Source organism: Parasteatoda tepidariorum, chromosome 3, assembly GCF_043381705.1.
Source record: "Parasteatoda tepidariorum isolate YZ-2023 chromosome 3, CAS_Ptep_4.0, whole genome shotgun sequence".
Lineage (NCBI taxonomy): Eukaryota > Metazoa > Arthropoda > Arachnida > Araneae > Theridiidae > Parasteatoda > Parasteatoda tepidariorum.
The window spans coordinates 59,276,051-59,296,838 of record NC_092206.1 but is presented as its reverse complement, the minus strand read 5'-3'; the positions used below and the strand labels follow the sequence as shown (position 1 = coordinate 59,296,838).

The 20,788-nt window shown below is 29.1% G+C and overlaps 2 protein-coding genes across 8 annotated transcripts in view; one reads left to right on the top strand and one right to left on the bottom strand.

Moving 5' to 3' along the window:
- LOC107447690 (choline/ethanolamine transporter flvcr2a) overlaps positions 1 to 12,921 on the bottom strand; it is a 42,223-nt gene extending 29,302 nt beyond the window's left edge. Inside the window, exons 1-2 of one of the 7 annotated variants that reach the window (XM_043054370.2) lie at positions 12,799 to 12,921; positions 9,819 to 10,080 (exon numbers count right to left, since the gene is read on the bottom strand). In XM_043054370.2, the coding sequence (XP_042910304.1) occupies positions 9,819 to 9,865 (47 nt within the window). In that variant the 5' untranslated portion in view covers positions 9,866 to 10,080; positions 12,799 to 12,921. Of the gene's footprint in view, positions 1 to 1,999; positions 2,173 to 3,127; positions 3,347 to 5,314; positions 5,545 to 7,463; positions 7,622 to 9,818; positions 10,081 to 12,798 lie in introns of those variants that run through there. The other 6 variants (XM_043054371.2, XM_043054376.2, XM_043054379.2 and 3 more) reach the window with 6 other exon arrangements.
- A 5,094-nt stretch (positions 12,922 to 18,015) lies between these two features.
- LOC107447693 (probable ribosome biogenesis protein RLP24) overlaps positions 18,016 to 20,788 on the top strand; it is a gene marked incomplete in the record, with an annotated part of 12,224 nt that continues 9,451 nt past the window's right edge. Inside the window, 2 exon segments of the mRNA XM_071179206.1 lie at positions 18,016 to 18,228; positions 20,260 to 20,446. Of these exon segments, the coding sequence (XP_071035307.1) occupies positions 18,148 to 18,228; positions 20,260 to 20,446 (268 nt within the window).

Here is a 20,788-nt window from a genome sequence, read left to right as displayed (position 1 = left end):
AATTTCAGAATTTTAAAACACTATTATATCAGCACGTTATTGTTGTGCCATCTATAAAATAAAAGTGTAATCGAGTGTGTGAGTGTGTGCGGCAGGAGAGCCGTGACGAGCAACAACAAAAAAGCTCTGTTTCAAAAAATAATAAATAAATATTGTGTGTGTTAACAGTCCACTTGTAATTATTGAGCGACTATAACGTTTTTTTCAGCGTCAACAACTATATTTATGCTTTGGATAAGCAGCTCGGCTTGTCACAGTTTAAAGTAAATAACATTGCTCATTGCGCGTGCATCAAAATTCAAGGTCATTCACAAGCGTGTGTCAATTGTTGGCACGTGTCTGCAAAGTACATGGCTTAAAGCGCATGTACCTTCTTAATTCATAGAATCAATCTGACAAAGGTATGTTCCTAAAATTTAACCCATAAAAATCAATGCTATTAAATGAACACTGCCCAAATTAAGAATTAAAATAATTACTAATAGGCATAAGTTTTTCTTACAGATAGAATCTAACCCTTAAGATAAAAAATTGTTCATTTTCCATCTTTGCTGTGATTCACAAAAAAGTTTCGAAGAAAAATACACTGCCCCTCCTCGTCAGCTATCAGTCAAAATTATGTCTAAATATTTGTATGATTGCTGGGGGTGGAAAAGGAAGCCTGAAAGCTGGTTCACGTAGGTCACAAATTAAAAAACTTGCAAAAAAGAAACTGGTGAAACGTCTTCTTCTTCTTCTTTCTTATTCTTTTCTTATTCTTCTTTCTTATTCTTTTCCTTTCTACAAACCAAATTCATGGCCATGAAATTATCGAGAAGGGAAAAAATTAAGGGACTCCTCAAAAAACGATGGGTGATAAAGGGGAAAACGGGGGCCATATTCCACATTCGAATTAAGGTGGTCATTAAATAGTTTTTCATATTCCACGTCTGATAAGTCTTAAAAATGGGCTCCTAATTCTGAGCGATTGAAACATGCCGACTTTTTCCATCTTTACAATTTATCAGTAAAAATGTATACATTAGTTAAACAATTACATTAAATTTAAGAATGTGATTCTGAGTCGAATCTATATATGCAATCATTTAAAATAGAACATTCATAACATTTAAAAGCCAAATATAGTTTTTAATTTAGGTGGGAAAAAAGTGGGTATAAAATCAAGCTTTTTTTAAAGAAGGGTTTAAAATCGAACCATTAGATTTATTTACGAAAAATTGTGATGCATTTTACCTACATTGGATTATTTTAGACTAAATATGAGGCATAACTTATCTATTTTGTTTGTTTGTTTTCTTACAGTTCTGCATTTAAAAGAACTTGCTTTGTTATAATTAGTTTATCCCAGAGTGGGGTAAAATGGGTATAGTTCTAAAATTAGTATATATTTCACAAAAAAACGCTTGCAAATATTCTTTTCGAAATTAAAATGCTTGTATCATGATTATATTTTTAAAAAAATGCTAAAAAATATTTTTTTTATATTATTAAATTAAATAATTAATGTTTATTGCTATTAAAATTAGGTTTCATTTCGGGTGTTCTTTTTCGCATATATTGGTGAACTCTACACAATTTCATTCAATGTATAATAGTCTTTGGTTTATTTGAAACATAAATGATAGTGTAGAAACTAATATCTATAGAGGTAATTTAAAACGTTTTTACTATTTATAGCAGACATATATTCTTATTGAATTTAGTTACTTTAAGGAAATTGTTTGTTGTCCATGAAAAACTGCCATATGAAGGCAGAAACTTACATGACAACTCATCTATATCTTTAAATATGCTCATTAAGTTATGCTATTTTGGTAATTTTTTGATTGTATAATATGCATGTTATACTATTATTCCCCCTATCATTTTTCTCCTTAAAAGATAAAGTTTAAAAGAAATTTTGTTTTCAGCGTTATTATTACTATAAAAAGCTACAATCAAACAAGTCAAATTAGTTTTTAGCTATTTCATTATAAAATATAAAGCATTAGATACTTACTAAAGCTAGCACAGAACGAAAAAATATCCCTTTAATACAACACTTAGCTAAGCCTAACTAAATACTCACTTTACCCCAACTCAGAAAACAATTCATAATACATAAGATTTTGAGAATTGTGCTTAAATTTCTATGTAGGTCTGTTCTTTAGATGTCCCTCTACCAGTTTGGACAAAAATTAATAGTTTTTGACAGTTTTAAATGATATTAGAAGAAAGTTCATCAACAGCTGAAAACATTCTTTATAAGTTGATCAGATCATAAAAGATGGTTTGTAAACATTAAATTTTTTTATCGATCATTAAAACTCAAGTAAAAATGCTTGCTACAATCCCAGTAAAAGTCTCTAAAAACATTAAATAAATTATCTCAACTTAAAAAGATAAAACGGATGTGTTTTTTTTTAACATATATCCACTTTACCCCATGTACCCACTTTACCCCACCTGACCCAGTTATTTGAAACTGAAATGTTTGAATTTAGTTGTAAATGGTTTTATATGTGCTAGTTTTGTTAAGTTCTATAGTTTTGATAACCAAATGGGTACTCTACGTAGCTATGGGCACCCACAAAAGGGGATGCTTAAAAACAGTTGGAAATCTAATAAATTAAAAAAATTATATTTGACTTATAACTATATTTGGCTAAACTATATATTATACAATATGTGTTTTTTGATCATTTATGCAGTCATATATTAAACCTAAAAAAATATTAATTTAAAATTTAATTTTAAAATTTAAATTTAATTATAAAATTTGTCAATATAAAGATTTTACGGACACAATCGTGTTAAATGTTTTTAATTCTCCCATAAAATATTTCAGGAAATTTCCTTCACTATTTAAATGTCAACAAATGTCAAACTTAAGACACGTAATAGTTTTACAATGAAACCTTTAATTGAGGCAAACAATTAAATGGCACTTTGTTATATTGTATACTGATGTTTTGATGTCATATTAACATTTCGATTATATAATAATAGCCATTGGTAATCCTTTACAATAATTTAAATATATATTCCTTATATTTACTCTCTATTTTTACATTTGGTTTTAACAAACATCAAATTTCAAGATAAAAATAAAAAAGCAAAAACACAGTTCATTAGAATAAATTCTTACTTCCAAGATTAAATAATTTGGTATAACTTCGATGGAAGAAAAATAGTTTATTTTCAATCAAACTTCTCTCCATTGTTGTGATGATAATATAGAAAACAAATGCTGATGCTAAAATACAACCAACAAGCTTATCACAATTTCGGAAGCAATAATCTGCGATTTAACGATTCAAATGATATAAAATAAAAGACTTTACGCTTAAATGTGTCAAACATATTTAATTTAAATCACGGATGCCGCTCATATGTTACGTCATAGGTATTTCCTTTCCCATTCCGGAAGAATTACGTCACGTCATCTTGAACAGATATTCGCTACGATCATAAAATTAGATAGTCAATCCCAATTAGTCATTCGAATAAAATTTTTATGAGATAAATAAAAAATTTGAAATTTTGACATTGTTATAAAATAAAAATAAATTGGTATAAATGTGAAGAAAAAAATCGTAAGAATTTCTTCTCATTAATTTGTCATTACACTAAATTTTCTATGAGAATATTAACTAAATGCTCGAAATGTTGTTATTATTATTTAATGCTGTTATTAGTAATGTTGTTACTATTATTATTTCTTTTTTTTAATTTTTTTTTTATTTTTGAGAATTAAACTTTATTAGTATTTTATAAAGAAAAATCTTGAGAATTAACTTATTATGCTTTTTATATTACTAACTTTTATATTACTAATTAGAATTATCGCTATAATTATTATTAATTATAATTATTCATTTGAATTATATAGTAAATTATTTTATTCATACTAGAAATATTTTTAACCATGGATGCAAAAATCTTTTCTTTTTTATGCTTTATTTTGGTCTAAACTTAAACAATCGTTGCGAAATTTAAATTTGTTTTTAAAGTCCTTTTGTCTCGCAGTGAACTGATCACAAAGACATGGTTTTCAGAAGAAAACCGATGTCAAGCATCACTGGAGGCGGTCAGAAAGTTGGTGGGTGACCACTTTGATCAGCCTGCATAGGGACCGAGGCTGCGCGGTATTGTCTTCGTTAAACTGTTCTACGGTAAATTGTTCAACTTCGCGAGTGGGTCGTTGGACTACAAAAGCAGGGGAGCCATCCCCTCTGCAGAGGATCGAAATTGCAATGACATGGCTTCGGATATCCTCAGGGATGCTTCCCAGACCGTCGCCAATAGCCTATTGTGTAGCTCTAGTGCGACTTATATAACTACCTTAATAACTACCTACATAAATAACTTACCGTACGACGTAAATAACTTACTGTAAATACCTACCTACCTTAAACTTGTAAAATTCTTTTTTAGCGTTCTTTTAGTTCCTTACAATTTGAATTATTATTAGCTATTGCCAATCAAAGGATAAAATGGGCAGGACATTTGACAAGAATGAATAATACTCAAACCACAGAAAAGATCTGTTTGGCTAATCCAATCGTCTCTAGAAAAAAAGGAAGACCAAGACTTAAATGGTCAGACCTCTTTAAAAAATGCCTTTAAAACTATATGACTAATGGATTGGAAATCCTAGACCAAGAAGGGCAGCTTGACAGCTTGGGACTAAATTCTGCTAAAGGCCGGTGCCCACCCGGGGCTGTCGTGCAAGTGAGGAAGGAAGGAATTATTATTAGCTAAGCATTATAAACTACTAAAAAAAACGTTAAAGTGAAATATTTTTTTATATTTTTATCATTTATTCGGTAAAGAAGTAAGTTAAAATATTTGAACTTATTTATATACTTAATAAGAATTTTCGTTTTACATAATTATAGTAAATTTAAGAATAGAATTTTCTTATAAAATAATCATTTTTCTTTCTTTAACTTTATATTTACAAAAATACCTAAAAGTAAATAATATTGGTAGTGCAAACAAAATACTACAAGTTCCGTTAAAATCAAATGCAACAAATAATAATGCATTTTAAAAACAATGTAGTCATAAACACGAAAAATAACTAAACCTTCATTTATTTGCTTGTTTTTGAAACAAAAACAAACAATTTTTCAAGCAGTTAGACAAAGTTAACATAACATTAAAATTCTAAAAAAATTTTCCTTAAGTTTTTTTCAACTTTAATAATTTATTCCTTTAATAATTATAAGAATTAATTTTGTCTCTTAAATAAATTTGATATCATAAAATCAATATTTTCATTAATTTATACATAAAACCTTAAAATAAAAAATAAGCTACAATTACTTACTTGATAATTTTTGCATGGTGGGCAACCTTTATCGAAACACATAAGGCACCAACAATGTTCCCTACCTTGAAGCTTTACATGACTCATGATTTTTTAAGATTGTTTTGAGTATCAAATCTTACTAACTATCCACGCTTTCTAGGTTTTACGTATTGGTTTCCACTTCGATGGTTTTCTATGCCAAGTTTGTATTCTTGGTAGTAGAAAGCAGATAAAAAGTAAAGCAAGGCGAAAAGATAGTGCTTTGTTTCCGTAGAAGAAATCATTTCTTCCGTGACGCAACCTAATTACCATTTTTGTTTTCTATAATTGTGACTCAACGATTGGACGAAACGGAGAATGATTTGTAAATTTTCAACCACAACTAAAACTTATTACACTTTCTTTACTTTTTAAACTGAACCTCTAAAAAATTGTGGAAAAAAAAGTCTAAATTTGAGTAACGATTGATTTATAACAACTTTCCGACTCTTCGTTTTTTACTTCGTTTTTTTTTTGTTTTTTTTTTTCATCGGGCACGTTAATGTTTTGTCTTATCGTGATGGTTCTCGATAGTGTTGGGTAATATGGGAATTTTAATAATTACGATATATCGTCAGGAGATACCGATATTTTACGATAAAAAGCACTATTTTCTCGATTTAACTATTTTGCATACATTTTAACAATACTCAATATTTTTATTGCCCCTATAAAATTCTTTAACCCTCACTATAATATCGTATTCGATAATCATGGTTATCAGTAATATTCCATAAAAATGGCATTCGATAATTATCGTTACTGATAATACTAACGTCGTTATCATAATTGATATTTTACCATCGTAAATAAATATCGCAATATTACAGAGATCATTAATGATCACAATGTTATCTTTGTTGACCATTTACGTAAATTCTATATTTGTTATAAAATAGTATACTCAGGGTATATCATGATAATACTCTACTAAATATTGCTACCGCAATATCGATATAAAATTGATATTTCACGACATATCGATGTATCATCTAACTAAATCTTGAGTGGGTGTCTTTCTCACCTTTTCCTAGGGAAAATTTAAAATCGTTTTTTGGTCGTAAAAAATTTCCTTTTTTGAAACAAAACCTTGCATTAGATCCGAGATGATTCAGGGGATAAAGCGTGGTCAACTTCCAATAAGATGACCCAGATTCGAATCTCAGCCATGGCAGGCTAATTTCTACCACCTCCCTCTGATCTCAGCGCTTAAGTGAGAGATCCCAAGAAGAATCATGAGTTTGAGTCATTACATGCGGGCTAACCTTGGAGGTTTTTGTGTTTTCCTCTATATATTGCAATATAAATGCGAGTATGTCTTATCAAAAAATTCACCAGGAAGGCCAGTTTGCTCCAGTATCTGACCCACAAATTCCCTTGTCTTCTGTGCTTGGGTTCAAGTTTCAGGTCTCTGGAGTACAGCATTAATTGGCGCAAATCGTATGTAAATCGGGTGTTCAACATTGATGGTAAAATTTTTAAAAAATCTGTAGGTAAGTCATGATATCAAAAGGAGAAAAAATATTTTATTAGAAATCTTTTTAATGGTTAAAAAACGATTCAAACAGTTAAGCAAAAAATTTTGCAAAGAATGTAATAAATGATTCGCCAGAAGAAGAAAAATCTAACGTCACGTTATACTTTGAGCCATATATATTAAATAGATTCCTTATAATGGGTGTTTGAATTTAAATATTAGTTTGCTTTATAAATTTATTTTTTGCTACGTCTTTATTAATTCGCTGTCGTGTGTATTTAAAGGTAGAATCTAGAAAGCAAAATTACAATCACTTTCCGACTAGCTAGAACATTCAAATCTCTTCTGAAGCTCTGTCTGATAATAAGCTTCAATGGTTTCCCAACAGCTAAAAGCAATAGGTTATATTATCGCCAAAGGGAATGTATCGTTTATCGAAATTCCGACTACTTTCCGACTAGCTAGAGCACATAAATTTTAATTTGAGCTCAATGATGGATGACATCACAAATTCAATTATTTTCTAATCGCTGCAGCAGAATTTATTGTCATAGTATAGTCATCTTGAAAAACGTAGTTTTTTTTTTTTTAATTTTTATTTTGCTATTACTATTTAATTTTAGATAAATATTCTAAAATGTATACTAATACCTATCGGTAGTGTTTACTAATCACCGAAGATAAGTCGTCAGATCTGCAGAAGTCAGTTCATGTGTTAAAATAAGTATAAGTCAGTGAGAGTAAGATTGAGAAAGACGATAAGACTCCGGATGACGCGCAAACTTATAAAGACTAGTTTAATCCGGTCTGAGATAGTAATCGCACATTTTTATGCACCTTAAAAAACACGAAAAGACAATTAAGTTTTGCTTATCGCGAAGTACGTAAAATAAAACCTATTTCTGTAAATTAAGCTGCTATGGAATTATTACTGCTATTAAGTTATTATTGCTGTGGAATAAATGCGTAAGTACTTAGACATTTTCACAAAGGTACTTTTCTTATCTCACAAAGTTAAAGAAAAAAATATTTTCTTAATGTTATTGCAAAGTTTAAAAAATGCATTTATTTTTATTTATTTTATTTTCTTACAAATTCTAAAAAATAAATACAGTTACAATAAGACAGAGTTTAAAAAAAAGTACTTTTGTGTTTCAATATAGTAAAGCAATTTCTTTTCCTCAAGGAGTTAAGAAAAATTAGCTTCTTATCAAAGTTGAAGCTATGTACTAACTTATCCTTACAAGGAAGTTATAATAATAAAAGTTAGTTCATGTTAAACTGTGATATAGTTGAAAAGGGCTACAATCATTTTCAAAAGTGGTTTAAACCAATTTCTTTTGTTCTTTAACAAATTTCAAGAATCATCACTTAATTATTAGCTGACTAAATAAAATAAAAAAATTAAAAATTTGTCTTTAGCAGTTTAAAATATTGAAATATTTTATAAAAACTGTTATCAATAATTTTTTTTGTTCCCCTCAGTGCCCTTTTCCCATCAGTATTTTAGTGAAAACTTCCATACCTTAAAATTTTTAGAGTAACTTGAAAAATCTTAATGAAAGCTTTTAGAACTAGCGCGCTGCTTGAATCCATACTCCTAACTTTTAACTGTATACAGTTAAAAGTTAGGAGTATGGATTCAAGCAGCGCGCTAGTTCTAAAAGCTTTCATTAAGATTTTTCAAGTTACTCTAAAAATTTTAAGGTATGGAAGTTTTCACTAAAATACTGATGGGAAAAGGGCACTGAGGGGAACAAAAAAAATTATTGATAACAGTTTTTATAAAATATTTCAATATTTTAAACTGCTAAAGACAAATTTTTAATTTTTTTTTTTTATTATTTTTTTTAATCTAAACCAAAATGGTTCCTACTTATTCTCTTTTAAAACATTCATTGTGCATTTAAAGAATAAAAAGAAGAAGAAATAAGGACACGGCTTAAGTAGACTTTATATAGCATAAGTATGCATTAATGTGCAACATTACTTATTATTCACCTTATCGGGAATTTTTCTCCATACACACACTCTCAAAATTTTCTATGAACATTATTTTTTTAAAAAGTCATTTGAAAAATTGAAACAATATTGAGAAAAAATTTAAAAATAAAAGAAACGAATAAATAAATAATCAGGTAAAAAGTATTTAATCTCACACAAAAATTTTATAGTTCGTACCAAGATTCGAGCCGAAAACCTCGTGAACAAATATCCCGCACTTTTTTTCCTGTACCACTGAGATTCTGTTTCTGTAGCAATTTCAATTTTTTATTTATTTTTTATGGAGTGCTTTGTGTTTCGTAATCAGTATTCCTTATGTATATTTTTTAGAATCTTTATGAAAAGAGAAGTAAAAGAATACATTCTAGTTTGGAAACAAATTAATATTCGATCAAAGGCCACTGTTCTCTTCCCCTCCCCACAGGTTAACAGTCTTCAGTTAATAGCTAGGCTTTTGGAACAAACTGAAATGTAATTTAAATATAAGGCAGTAGCCGAAAGGTTGAAAATGGAGAATATTCTGATGGTATCATCACAGTCATAAACACGGAAGACCTTGTAATATCGATCTAACTCTGAAAACAGTATACGATTTAGAGTTAATAATTTAGTCTATCGCTGATATGAACCAATGCTCCCACCCCCAAAAAAACACGAAATCTTTTCACAATCGCTTTGACCACAAAAATGTTTTTAAATCAAACTCCATCCTCTTCTTCTCAAGCACTACATCCGGTTACCGGGCAAGGCCGTCTCTGTCTAGGCCAGGTCAAGCCCATCTAGATCTAATCGATGCTAAATGTAAACTCCATCTACCACCATTAATATTTAACAGTTAAAAAAAACATTTCAAAACATTTTCGAGTAGCATTTGTACATACACACAAAGTTAAGATTTTCAAAAAATAACTCAAGCGAATTTCGAAGACAGAATAGTAGATAAATTGCTATTAAATAAACTTTTTTTTTATTTGTGTAAACTAACTTTAAATTACTACTTACTGATTTGAAGACATTATAATCAATTTCTCTGAGTATCGTCTCGACATTGATTAATTCTAAATACCACTTGAAAGCCATTTGTTAGAAACTTGACACTTACGGCGCATTCCCAGAAAAACACATTTAAAAAAAAATTGATGGTAAAAAAAAATCAAATGTTTATCAGTATAAAAATTGACTTGTTTATCAGATGTTCAATCCTTCTCCATCCATCTGATTTAACAGGCAAACAATTCTTAAATTCCTGACCGCAGTTGTGCAACTAAAACAAAGAAGAATGAGAATGATTTGCGACATGTTTTGCCTCATATCAATGTCATTTCACAAACAATGCTGCATGGAATAAATAAGTAAGAGTTTTTTCTTACAATTTAAAGATGAAAAATTCTGTGAAGAACTGCTTGTTTCTTTTTAAACAATAAAATATTTAATATTTTTGTTATAGACCAGCTAAATACCTGCTATTTGTACGCGGTGAATAAAACATAATTGATTTGAAAATCGCCATCAACACTACGAAATCATTCACTAAGTTGAAGTTCATATACCGACATAATAAATAAAGCTAAAATATTTCTAATTTTTTTTCATTATTATTATTATTATTATTTGCTGTCTTTTCTGGTGATTTAATGTTAGAAGTTCAACAAGATAAAGATTAACTATATTCAAGATATCAAGATATATCAAGATAAACTGTATTCAGTATAACCGAAAAGGATGCTACTGATCACGTCAGTCTCGTGATAGTCAAAATTTACCAGAATCAAGCAATTTTTTCTACTAATTTCTCTTTTTTGCTTTTAAAATTTTTAACCAGCTGAATGCCCATTCTTTTTATGGAATGAAGAGAAAATACTGAGCAACACTACAAAATAATGCACTAAACTGAAAGACAAATACCAACTCAAAAGACAATGGTAAATAAATCAAATAAATATATTTATTTATTTATTATTATTTGTTGCCCTTTCCTGCATCTTTATACTCTTATATTAAGTAAAACTCTTATTTAGTAGTTCATCCAATCGAAATAAAGATTAACTATATTCAGTATCATATGGTTCAATGTTTGCTCGAGGCAACTCATGTTGTATAAAAAATTTCACAATCAAGCAACTAACTTCTGTACTTAATTCTTGGAGGAGCCGTCAAAAGCTTATGTCCGCAGTATCTATCATAAAAATGCACAGCGTTGGTGTAACTTTAATAGATGCTAAATTTACTCATAAAATACTTTGTACCTACTTAGAAGTGTACTTGGTACCTACTAAAACTGCACCATAATTAAGCATCATTGGTGTCAATAATAATATGGCGCCTTTTTACGGTTTCTCTTAATGAATAAGTACAGTTTCTCCAACTATTTTGATTTTTAATTTAAAAATTTTTTTTTATTTCAATTACCGTTGATTTCAAAATTAACTAAGCAGCATTGACGCCGATTATAGTTTGCCGATTTTTTACGCTATCTTAAGCGAATTAGTGACATTTCTCCATTAATGTTGCTTTTAATGGCATAGCTTACTTTTTTTAACTTTAATTAATAACTATTACCAAAATAAATTATCATTAATTTCAATTATAATATTGTCGTTTTCTTAACATTTCTCTTTAACAAACTATTAACATTTCTCAATTAATATTGCTTTTCAGTACAAAACATTTTTTTCAATTGCCCCTTGGTTTTAAGTCATTTAGTTTTATAGTAGCACGTTTTAAAAGTATAACTATAAACAAAATAGAAGCGTGGTTTTCAGTAAACTTTAGGAATACTAATTTGGTGATGTAGTCAGCCTATACTACCACGATCCCGTTGATCATTTAGAAAATCTAACATAACAAATAAAACATAATTAATAAAAGAGACCTATAAGCTAGCAAATCATTATAACATCACTGATGTTATCTCTAAAATATTTTACGAAACTACATCGTCCATAGTTTAATTTAAAACAGTAGCTTCCGCTGAACCAATGAGAATGTTTCTAATGGCTCTGAATTGAAAATATAGTTAAAAAGTCAAAAATTGGGTTTTGTAATTTATTTACAATTGTTCTTATTGAATTTGACGTTAAAATTCGTATTTTAAGTTCCTACGGTATACCTGCTAATCCGGGATTCACTCACGCGCAAATTCTTTATTTTATGCATAGATTGATTTCAAATTATTTATTTTTATAGAAGCACGTTTCAAATGCTTGACTATACTCAAAACATACAAGTGTTATCAGATAATTTTAGAAATACGAATTCGGTGACGTAACGTTGATCCTTGAGCTTACCCGACTGATGTAATGAATAAACAATAATTAGTTATTAAAGAGAGTTCAATAAACTCGCGAAGTTTTTTTTTAATTGTTAAAAATGTGCATGTAAACATTGTGCTTCAAATGATGCAAAAAATAAATAAATAAAAATTTCTGCGTGATTTCTTTTATTTAATTTCAGAAAGAGCTATCTCAAGATCTATTAAAAATAACTGTATTATATTTGAAGTTATTTGTTTTGTTTTCTTTAATTGGTCTTCAGTAAATTTATGTAACATTTTTAGATTTTGTTTCATGTAACATTTTTAGATTTCTAACATTTTGTAACATTTTTAGATTTCTAAAAAAATCATTAAAAAAAAGCATACAGCTTTAATTTTAGATTTTTAAAAAAATTTTAAGCTCTACTAGCAAGAAATGCTGAAAGCAAATTAAAGTGTTCACATATTTACACAAATTAAACAACAACAAAAATTTCACACTGAAACATAATGTTTTCAATTGTATCAAAAATTAAAAATATCATTCCTTGTAATTTCAAAATTTTTTTTGAATATTTTAAAGAATATTTGTGAGCCTTTTTTAATATACTCAATAAATTATTACTATATACTTGGGAATAATTATTACTCAATAAATTATTCCCAAAAAAATTCAATGCAGTACATGCATTTTTAAAAAAGTTTCACTCCTCTTCAAGAATGGCTTACCTTTTATTAAGAAAAAGAATCTACCTGATTAAGAATCCGATGTGCTTTAAGGTGAAGAACACACAAGCGCCATGCTGTCTGTGAAAACTGTTTGCATCTCAGCTTTCCCATAGAAAATGGAACTTTCTTTCAGCTGCGCAAACATCCAAGTGACTCAAAAATAATGTAACTTTTTCTACAATTGTATGCATTAGGTAGGGGGGAAGCGAATTCATAAATATTATTTTTATAGCTGGCCATTCCCATAGTTAAATCACATTGAACTTATAAGTCATATGTAAATGATGTCGTGGATGAATCAGAGGTATCTCTGAAAAGTGTTACTAATCAAATTATGACTCCAAAAACTATTTTTTTTTTTGGAAACACACAAACTGTTTCACCGAAAATATCGGTAATTGATTACACGCTTAACAATTAAAAAAAAAAAAAAAAAAAGACTGTGAAAAATGTAAAATAGTACAATTTTGTATTTAACTAGTGAGCCCTGCTCGTTTCGGAGGGACTCTGCAAGAATGCATCTCAAGTATTATTTTTGTTTTTTGACTATGATTAAATTGCTACATCAAATTTCTAAATTAATTCATTTAAAGATACCAAATATAGTCCGGTAACTATAGAAAAAAATTATGTATCCTTAGAAAAATTAATTACCAAGATATTTTTGACGAAAAGCTTTGCTATGTTATTATAAATGATATCTCAAAACTCCCATAATCTCATCTGTACGTTTCCTCTTTTTTTGAGGAATATAAGGGGGGGGGGGGGATTATACAAGGAGGAAAGAATTTCTTCTAAACAGGCAAGTGAGATATATTTTCCAACGTTTTTTTCCCGCTTAATTGAATTAAACCGACTTCGACACGATTTGACTAAAAATGTAGAAGTTATAAACAGTGTACAAAAAGTACAAATTTGTACTTATACCTATTTACATATCTGATATTACTACCTAAACAAGTGAAATATTGTTTCAATGTATTTTTTACAACACATCGAATGAGACTGCACTCAAATTTATGGAACAAATAAATTGAAGGTTACAAGAGTATTTATGTTTAAAAAGTGCCATTTTTAAACGTACTTTGGTATATACTTTATATTGCTATCCAAGAACTATCCGAATATGTAAGGGACATTTTCCGAAGCCAATTTTTATTTTGAATTAAATTAAATAAATCCAGACACGATTGGGCTAATAATTCAAAAGTTATAAGTGTTTTCTTCGAATTAATTGCAATTCGGCAAGAGTACTTTTCATACAAAAATAAAAAATAACTTACGAATATTAACTCTTTTGATTCGTACTTGATCTCATTTTATTAATGAAAAATATACACAGGAAACAATACCTCAGTTGTCTGTATAGCAATGTAAGATGCGTAAGTAGCTGCAAGTACAAAACTGTATTTTTTGTACATAAAACGCTTAACTTCTAAACTATTAATTCGACCATCTTAGGAATGTTTTAAATTAATTCAGTGTGAAAAAAGATTTTGGAAAATATACCTTACATGTTTAAATAGTTCTTGAATTGCAATGAAAAGTGTGAATATAAGTATGTGTCAAAAGTAGTACTTTTTATAGTTTTTTTTCCAATGGCAGGCACTGTATATGAATCTTTGCCTATGAAGATGTCGGAATTGTTACTCATTTAGCGTTACCCAGTGGGCACCTGTGAACCAAAGTCACGGAGGCGAGCAACGTTGCCCACGCGACACTGCCAAATACCCGTTTATAGGGTGGGCCACATTCACACATCTCACACACATACAACAGAGGACAGCAGAAAGAGAGAGAGAGAGAAACATCCATGTCCAGAGCGCGACTCGAACCCGCAGCCAATGGCTTTGTAGTCAGGCGCGCTAACCGCTCGGCCACCTGGCCGACGTACTTTTTATATATAAAAACTCAAGCAACTTTCGACCTATTTGTTCTCTTGACTTAAACATAGTTCCATTTGGTCCAGCGTAAAAAAATACATAGAAACATGTCTAACTTGCTCCGATAGCAATATCAGCGTAAATAGGTACAAGTACAAATTTGTACTTTTGTACATTTGACGCCTTCTAAACTGTTAGTACGATAGCCACAATCGATTCTGATCGTCTAATAAATACATCAATGCGAAAGAATGATTTGGAAAATATGTCACACTTGTCTGTCTTAAAGTAATTCAAACCCCCTCCCCCTAAAGTCACCTCCAGTTCCCTCAAAAAAGATTGAAGCGTACGAAGGAGAGTAGGGGAGTTTTTAGATATAATTTATAATAACATAACAAAGCTTTTTGTTAAAAAAATATATTGGGTGTTAATTTTTCCGAAGAAAATGTCTAAAAATGTTTCATTGTAATAACACAGCTTTAGTTTCCGATTACAATAAAATAAAATTTAAATAAAATTAATAATTTATATAATTTAATAATACTGTAATAGTTGCAAACAATTAATTTATATTAATAATTTCAATTGTATACAGTAACTGAACAAAGTTAACGTTAAATTTAGTATAAAAATAAATATAACTTAATAAAAATCAAGTATAACTTGCTTACTGAGGATTAACTGTAGTTCCGTATTTAAGAATTTTTATCCAAAAATGTTTCATAATAAATTAACATTTTATTATGAAATATCTTGCAATAATAATCCAAATCAAAGCGTAACAATAACATAGAATAAAATTAAGAAAACTAAATGAACAAATATTAATAGTAAACACCATTTCCTAAGGGGTAAATAAATCATTTATTGATAAATACGATTACATCTTATAAATTTTATGCTGATGACAGCAAAAGATATGTGGTTTTTCTTGATCATATTATATAATATTTATATCCCATGAGAAAGCATAAAACAGTAAGACGACAATCATGTTGTTAGGATATAACTGAATGCCTTTTCTTCGCATGGGGGCGGGGGGAGAATCAATAACTTTGTTCTGAACAACACTGCAATATCATGCACAAAACTGAATATCAAAAACTAACACAAATAATAATGCTAAAATAATTTTAATATTTTATTTTATTAATTATTTGTTGCTCCTCTTGCTTTACTTTATTAGATTAGAAAAAAACACACATTTAGTAGTTCATCCCATGAAAATTAAAATTAATTCTTAAAAAAAATTTAAAAAGCTATTTAATATAAAAGCTATTTAAAAAATTTTTAAGAATTAATTTTTATTTTCATGGGATGGACTACTAAATGCGTGTTTTTTTTCTAATCTAATAAGGTAAAGCAGGAAGAGCAGCATATAATAATTATTAAAATAAATAAAGACTATTTTAGCATTATTATTTGTGTCAGTATTTGACATTCAGTATTGTGCATGATTTTGCAGTGTTGTTCAGAATTGATTTATTGATTCTTGTTTTTTTCCGTATCCGAAGAACGTGTATTCGGCCATTATATCCTAACAACATGATTGTCGTCTTACTGCTTTATGCCTTCTCGTGGTATGTAAAAAATTGCATAATATGATCAAGAAAATCCAAAGATCTTTTGCTGCTATTTTGCATTTTAAAAATTTTTTTTATTCATTTTGCATTTTACTTTTTACTATACTTTACTTTCTACTATACTTTACTTTTTACACTTTACTTTTAGCTTTACTTTACTTTACTTTAGATTTTATTCTATACATCTTTGTGTTTTCCATTACACTGTATTTTTTACTATAATTTACTCTTTACTTTTCTTAACTTTTTATTTTGCTTTTTACTCTTTTACTTTAAGTTTTTCGCCGGCCAGGTGGCCGAGCGGTTAGCACGCCTGACTGCAAAGCCAATGACCGCGGGTTTGAATCCCGCTGGATGCTTCTCTCTTGTGTTGTCCTCTTGTGTTGTTGGCGTGAGCAATGTTATTCTCCTCCGTGACTATGGTTCACATGTGCCCACTGGATAACGCGAAATGAGTAACTCCTCTGACATCTTCTAAGGCGAAACGAATAAAGTTCAGTGCCTGCCATTTGGTAATGCTAAAGGTGCTAACACTAACGTAAGATGGTGCACAGCTTGCAACAAGAACAAACAGTAATAAACAAATCGAAAGAAACCAAATCAGGACTGCCAAAAAAGAGAGTTATTCAAAATCTAGCAACCATGTCAATTTTCTTAACAATGTATCTATAAATAACTAAAACAAATTTTCACTCACTAGAATTACTTAATAACATTATTCTTATGAAATACGACAGATTTTAGGCTCAAAAATTATCTAATTTACTTCTTTTATTGAAAACAAAATTATCCGTTTGAAAATATCGCCTCGCAGAATATGCTGTAGTAAGCAGTTGCAAGCTTTCTAACCGGAACTAGAGTAGGTATGGAGCTCGAGATTGTTATTGTTTACATTTATATTGAAAACACCATCCATATGAAGCCTGTTCACGCGTCGCCATAACATAAGGGGAGGAATTCACCGGAAATTTTCTAAATTTTTTCTGGTTTTAAAAAGTTTGTTATTATTTACATTCAATCAACTTTCCATTGGTGATCGAAATGGGCTGCAGGTGGCGTGGAGCAGAACTCTCTACCTATGGCAACACTTCACATGCTTTCCCCATTAGCGTGTGGAAAGTCATAGAGGAAGGAAGTACGTTAGTTTCTCTCTTGATTTTCATACAAATTATAGTCTTTTAAGTTGGAAAACTATACGGAACTGAAAACTACATTAAACATAGTTCTAAAGAAAAGTATCACCGAAATTTTTGCTATTTAAAAGGAAAATTTTTAAGAATTTTCTTAATAATTTTCCTTTTAAGAAATATTTTTGCTAAATGAAAAGGAAAATTGTTAAGAAAGGGGAAAATATCGTAGTACATTCCTATACAACTGAGAAGAGGGAAGGGAGAAGGGCTAAAGGCATGAAACCGGTCTCTCAACAGATGGCGTATTCGAGTGTTGCAATCGCCAATAAGCAGTAAAGAGTCTGCAGCACGTCCTACTAGAGTCGAAAACACCATCCTTTTCAAGTACGTGCAATCCTTAGAAATTATAGAACTGTTCTCACTGTATGCAAGTTGCACATGCGATCTTATGTGAATGCGAGCCTGATTAGTGAAATATTTTTCATGTAAAAAAAACTAGCTAATCAGGTTCTTAATAGCGCTAGAAATATTACAAGCAGTGAAAATGGTCCCTTCATTTTTCTATAATTCAATGAAAATAAATTCTGAGACTGGCCACATGTGTGAAGTTGTTCCTTGGCCAAAATCAGATAACTTCAACTTCTACTTTGACGTGTTTTGGTTTTCGGTCGTGTGTTGATGCATGCGTAAAATAAATAAATTTCTAATAACTTTTAAAGTTTGACTTTAATTACAGCTTAATTTTTATAAAGTATGAGAGTTGAACACTGTTATTTTTGTTCTTCACCTGTTTATCCAGGCCACGGCATTCAATTTATTCGAAATGACTGCAAAGTAATTTTTTCTGTTCCTTTCTTAAATAATTAATTTATCAATATATATTAAAAAAGATAAATGTCAGTATTTTCATTACCAATTTGTTACATTTTCAAAATGTATTAGTCCATCTTGCTTAGTTAATAGGTTGCATTTATTTCAATACTAAATCTTACATGACGAAATCTCTTTGTTAAGAATTAATTAATTTTTAATTATTTGATTGATTACTTTACGTTGTGGTAAAGAAAATTCAATGTTTTGATTCTATTTTACCGAGGTATTACTTAAAAAGTTTTTGCTGCTGTTAAATCATTATAATAAGAACCACCATTTTTTATAGTTGTGAAATATTATTCTTGCCGTTATTCTTCTAATATTAGAAGGGAAACTTATTATGTATCTCTTAGAACTACTAAAATTTAAGTAATATTGTGTTTATATCTACCCATAATTTTACATTATTGTAGAGTAGACTATTTTTAATTTTTACCAGTTCTAATAGTATCTAATCCACTATAAGTATTTTAATCCACTTTCTTTAATATTACTGGGCATATCTAAATTTTATTAATGCAGTGTTTTTGCCAGTGGAAGTTATTGTACTGTATTTTTGTCTCTATAATATTATAGGTAAAATGAAGTCTTTTCTTCTTTTTGAAAGTTATCTACAATTTCAAGACTGATTTATTGATTTTTTTGCTCTTTTTCATCATTTTACGTAGTCTAAAATATTGGGTGACCTGGAGTAATTCCTGATCAAAAAACGCAACCATCTATTTTGTGAAAAAACTTTTCGAAATAGAATGTTAATATTTACAGGAAGTTTGAGAGGCTATATGAGATGAGTCCAATGCCACCTTCTTTTGTTTGAAAAGCTAATTAGAATTTTAAAGATTTTAAATTTTTAGTGATCAGGAATTACCCCTGGTCTTGATCATTTCTGGGGTAATTCCTGATCACTTCTGAGGTAATTACTGATCACCAGTTTTTATTATAAAGGGGTTGTTTAAACATAGTAATTATATAATAGTAATTAACAATGCACATGTGAAACAATTGAACAAAAGCTTACGCTATCAAAGAAAAAGAAAGTGACTCAAAATATTATTAAGAGAAGGAGGGGGATCTTTGCAGAAATGTGCACATTTTGAAACCCATCTTTGAAATGGAAAATACAGAAAGCAGTTTAAAAGATACTTATTTTGTTAGAGTAAACAAAAAATTATTATTAAGTGAATGTAGTTATACTTGAGTAAAGTGTACAAGCATTCTTGTCCATGTCTTAAATTTTAAAAAAAATAATTTTTTTAAAATAAAACTTAGGTGATCATTATTTACCCCAGAAACAGACTGATCGTGAGTCACCCTAATTCCTGATTTTTCAGTATCAATTACTTGACTTCCATGATCTGTTCTTCAATCTTCATAAAAGTACAAAATTACAGCAAATTTAGATCATTTGAGGTGGTTAGAATTAAAATAGAAAGCATGTTTTAAAAAGAAAAAAAATTACTGTGCATTAACTATGTATATTACTAGAAAAATAGCCAGAGTCTACAAACCGTTGGGCAGCCATGTCGCCTAAAAATCATGGCTGGCATTCATATTTCTGTTAAATTTGTTAAGTCTAACTCCTTTTCCATATTATGCTGGTTTCTAAAAGTTTATCTTTTCTCGTAGAAATTTTGTATTTTTGTGGACCTTGAAAATAACTACATCTTACATCACAAATTAATTAAAGTTATTTTAATTTTTCTTTTATGTAACTAAATACTGCTCCAGGAATTAAAGGTACCTAGCAGCTAATTATATTGCCCTAAATTTTTTTGTAAAAAAAGAAATAACAGTATCATTTTTTTTTTTAATTAATACCATCATAGTTTTGTTGATGTCCAAAAAAATTTAAAAGTTTTCATGCAAGTTAATGTCATTTTATATTCTTCTGTTTTTTTTTTTTTTTGTGATATGACACATTTTTAAGTTTGATACTAATTTCACTGATGCTACACATTTTATTCAATGCTAAAATAAAATTGAATTTTTCAGATATTCAGATTCTGCAGATCCAAATGTCGAAAAATGTTTAATAGAAAGAAGAATCCTAGAAAGCTGAAGTGGACAAAGGCCTTTAGAAAAGCTGCTGGCAAAGAACTTACTGTAGATCCTGCATTTGAATTCGAAAAACGGCGCAATGTCCCTGTTCAATACAATAGAGAGTTGTGGCGAGAAACAAGTATATAATTAGTTTTAAAATCATAGATTATAAAATTTCTCAAGTTACTTCATACATTTTGTTGCTATTGATTTCTGTATTGTAAAAAAAAAATTTACTTTCTTAAAGCATATATTTTGACACAAGTTTTTAAGCATCAAGTGCAGTAAATTCTATCAAGTCCTCTACAATTAAATCTTACGCGTTTGTGATTATCAAAATTAAATTTTTATTAATCAAATAAAATTTATTAGATTTTTCCTTTGTAGTGTTAGCCTTCATTTTTAATCATTTAGATGGAAATTGAAAATGCTTAGCAAAAATCTATGTATTTTTTTTTTTATGCTAAAGGTGCTAACACTA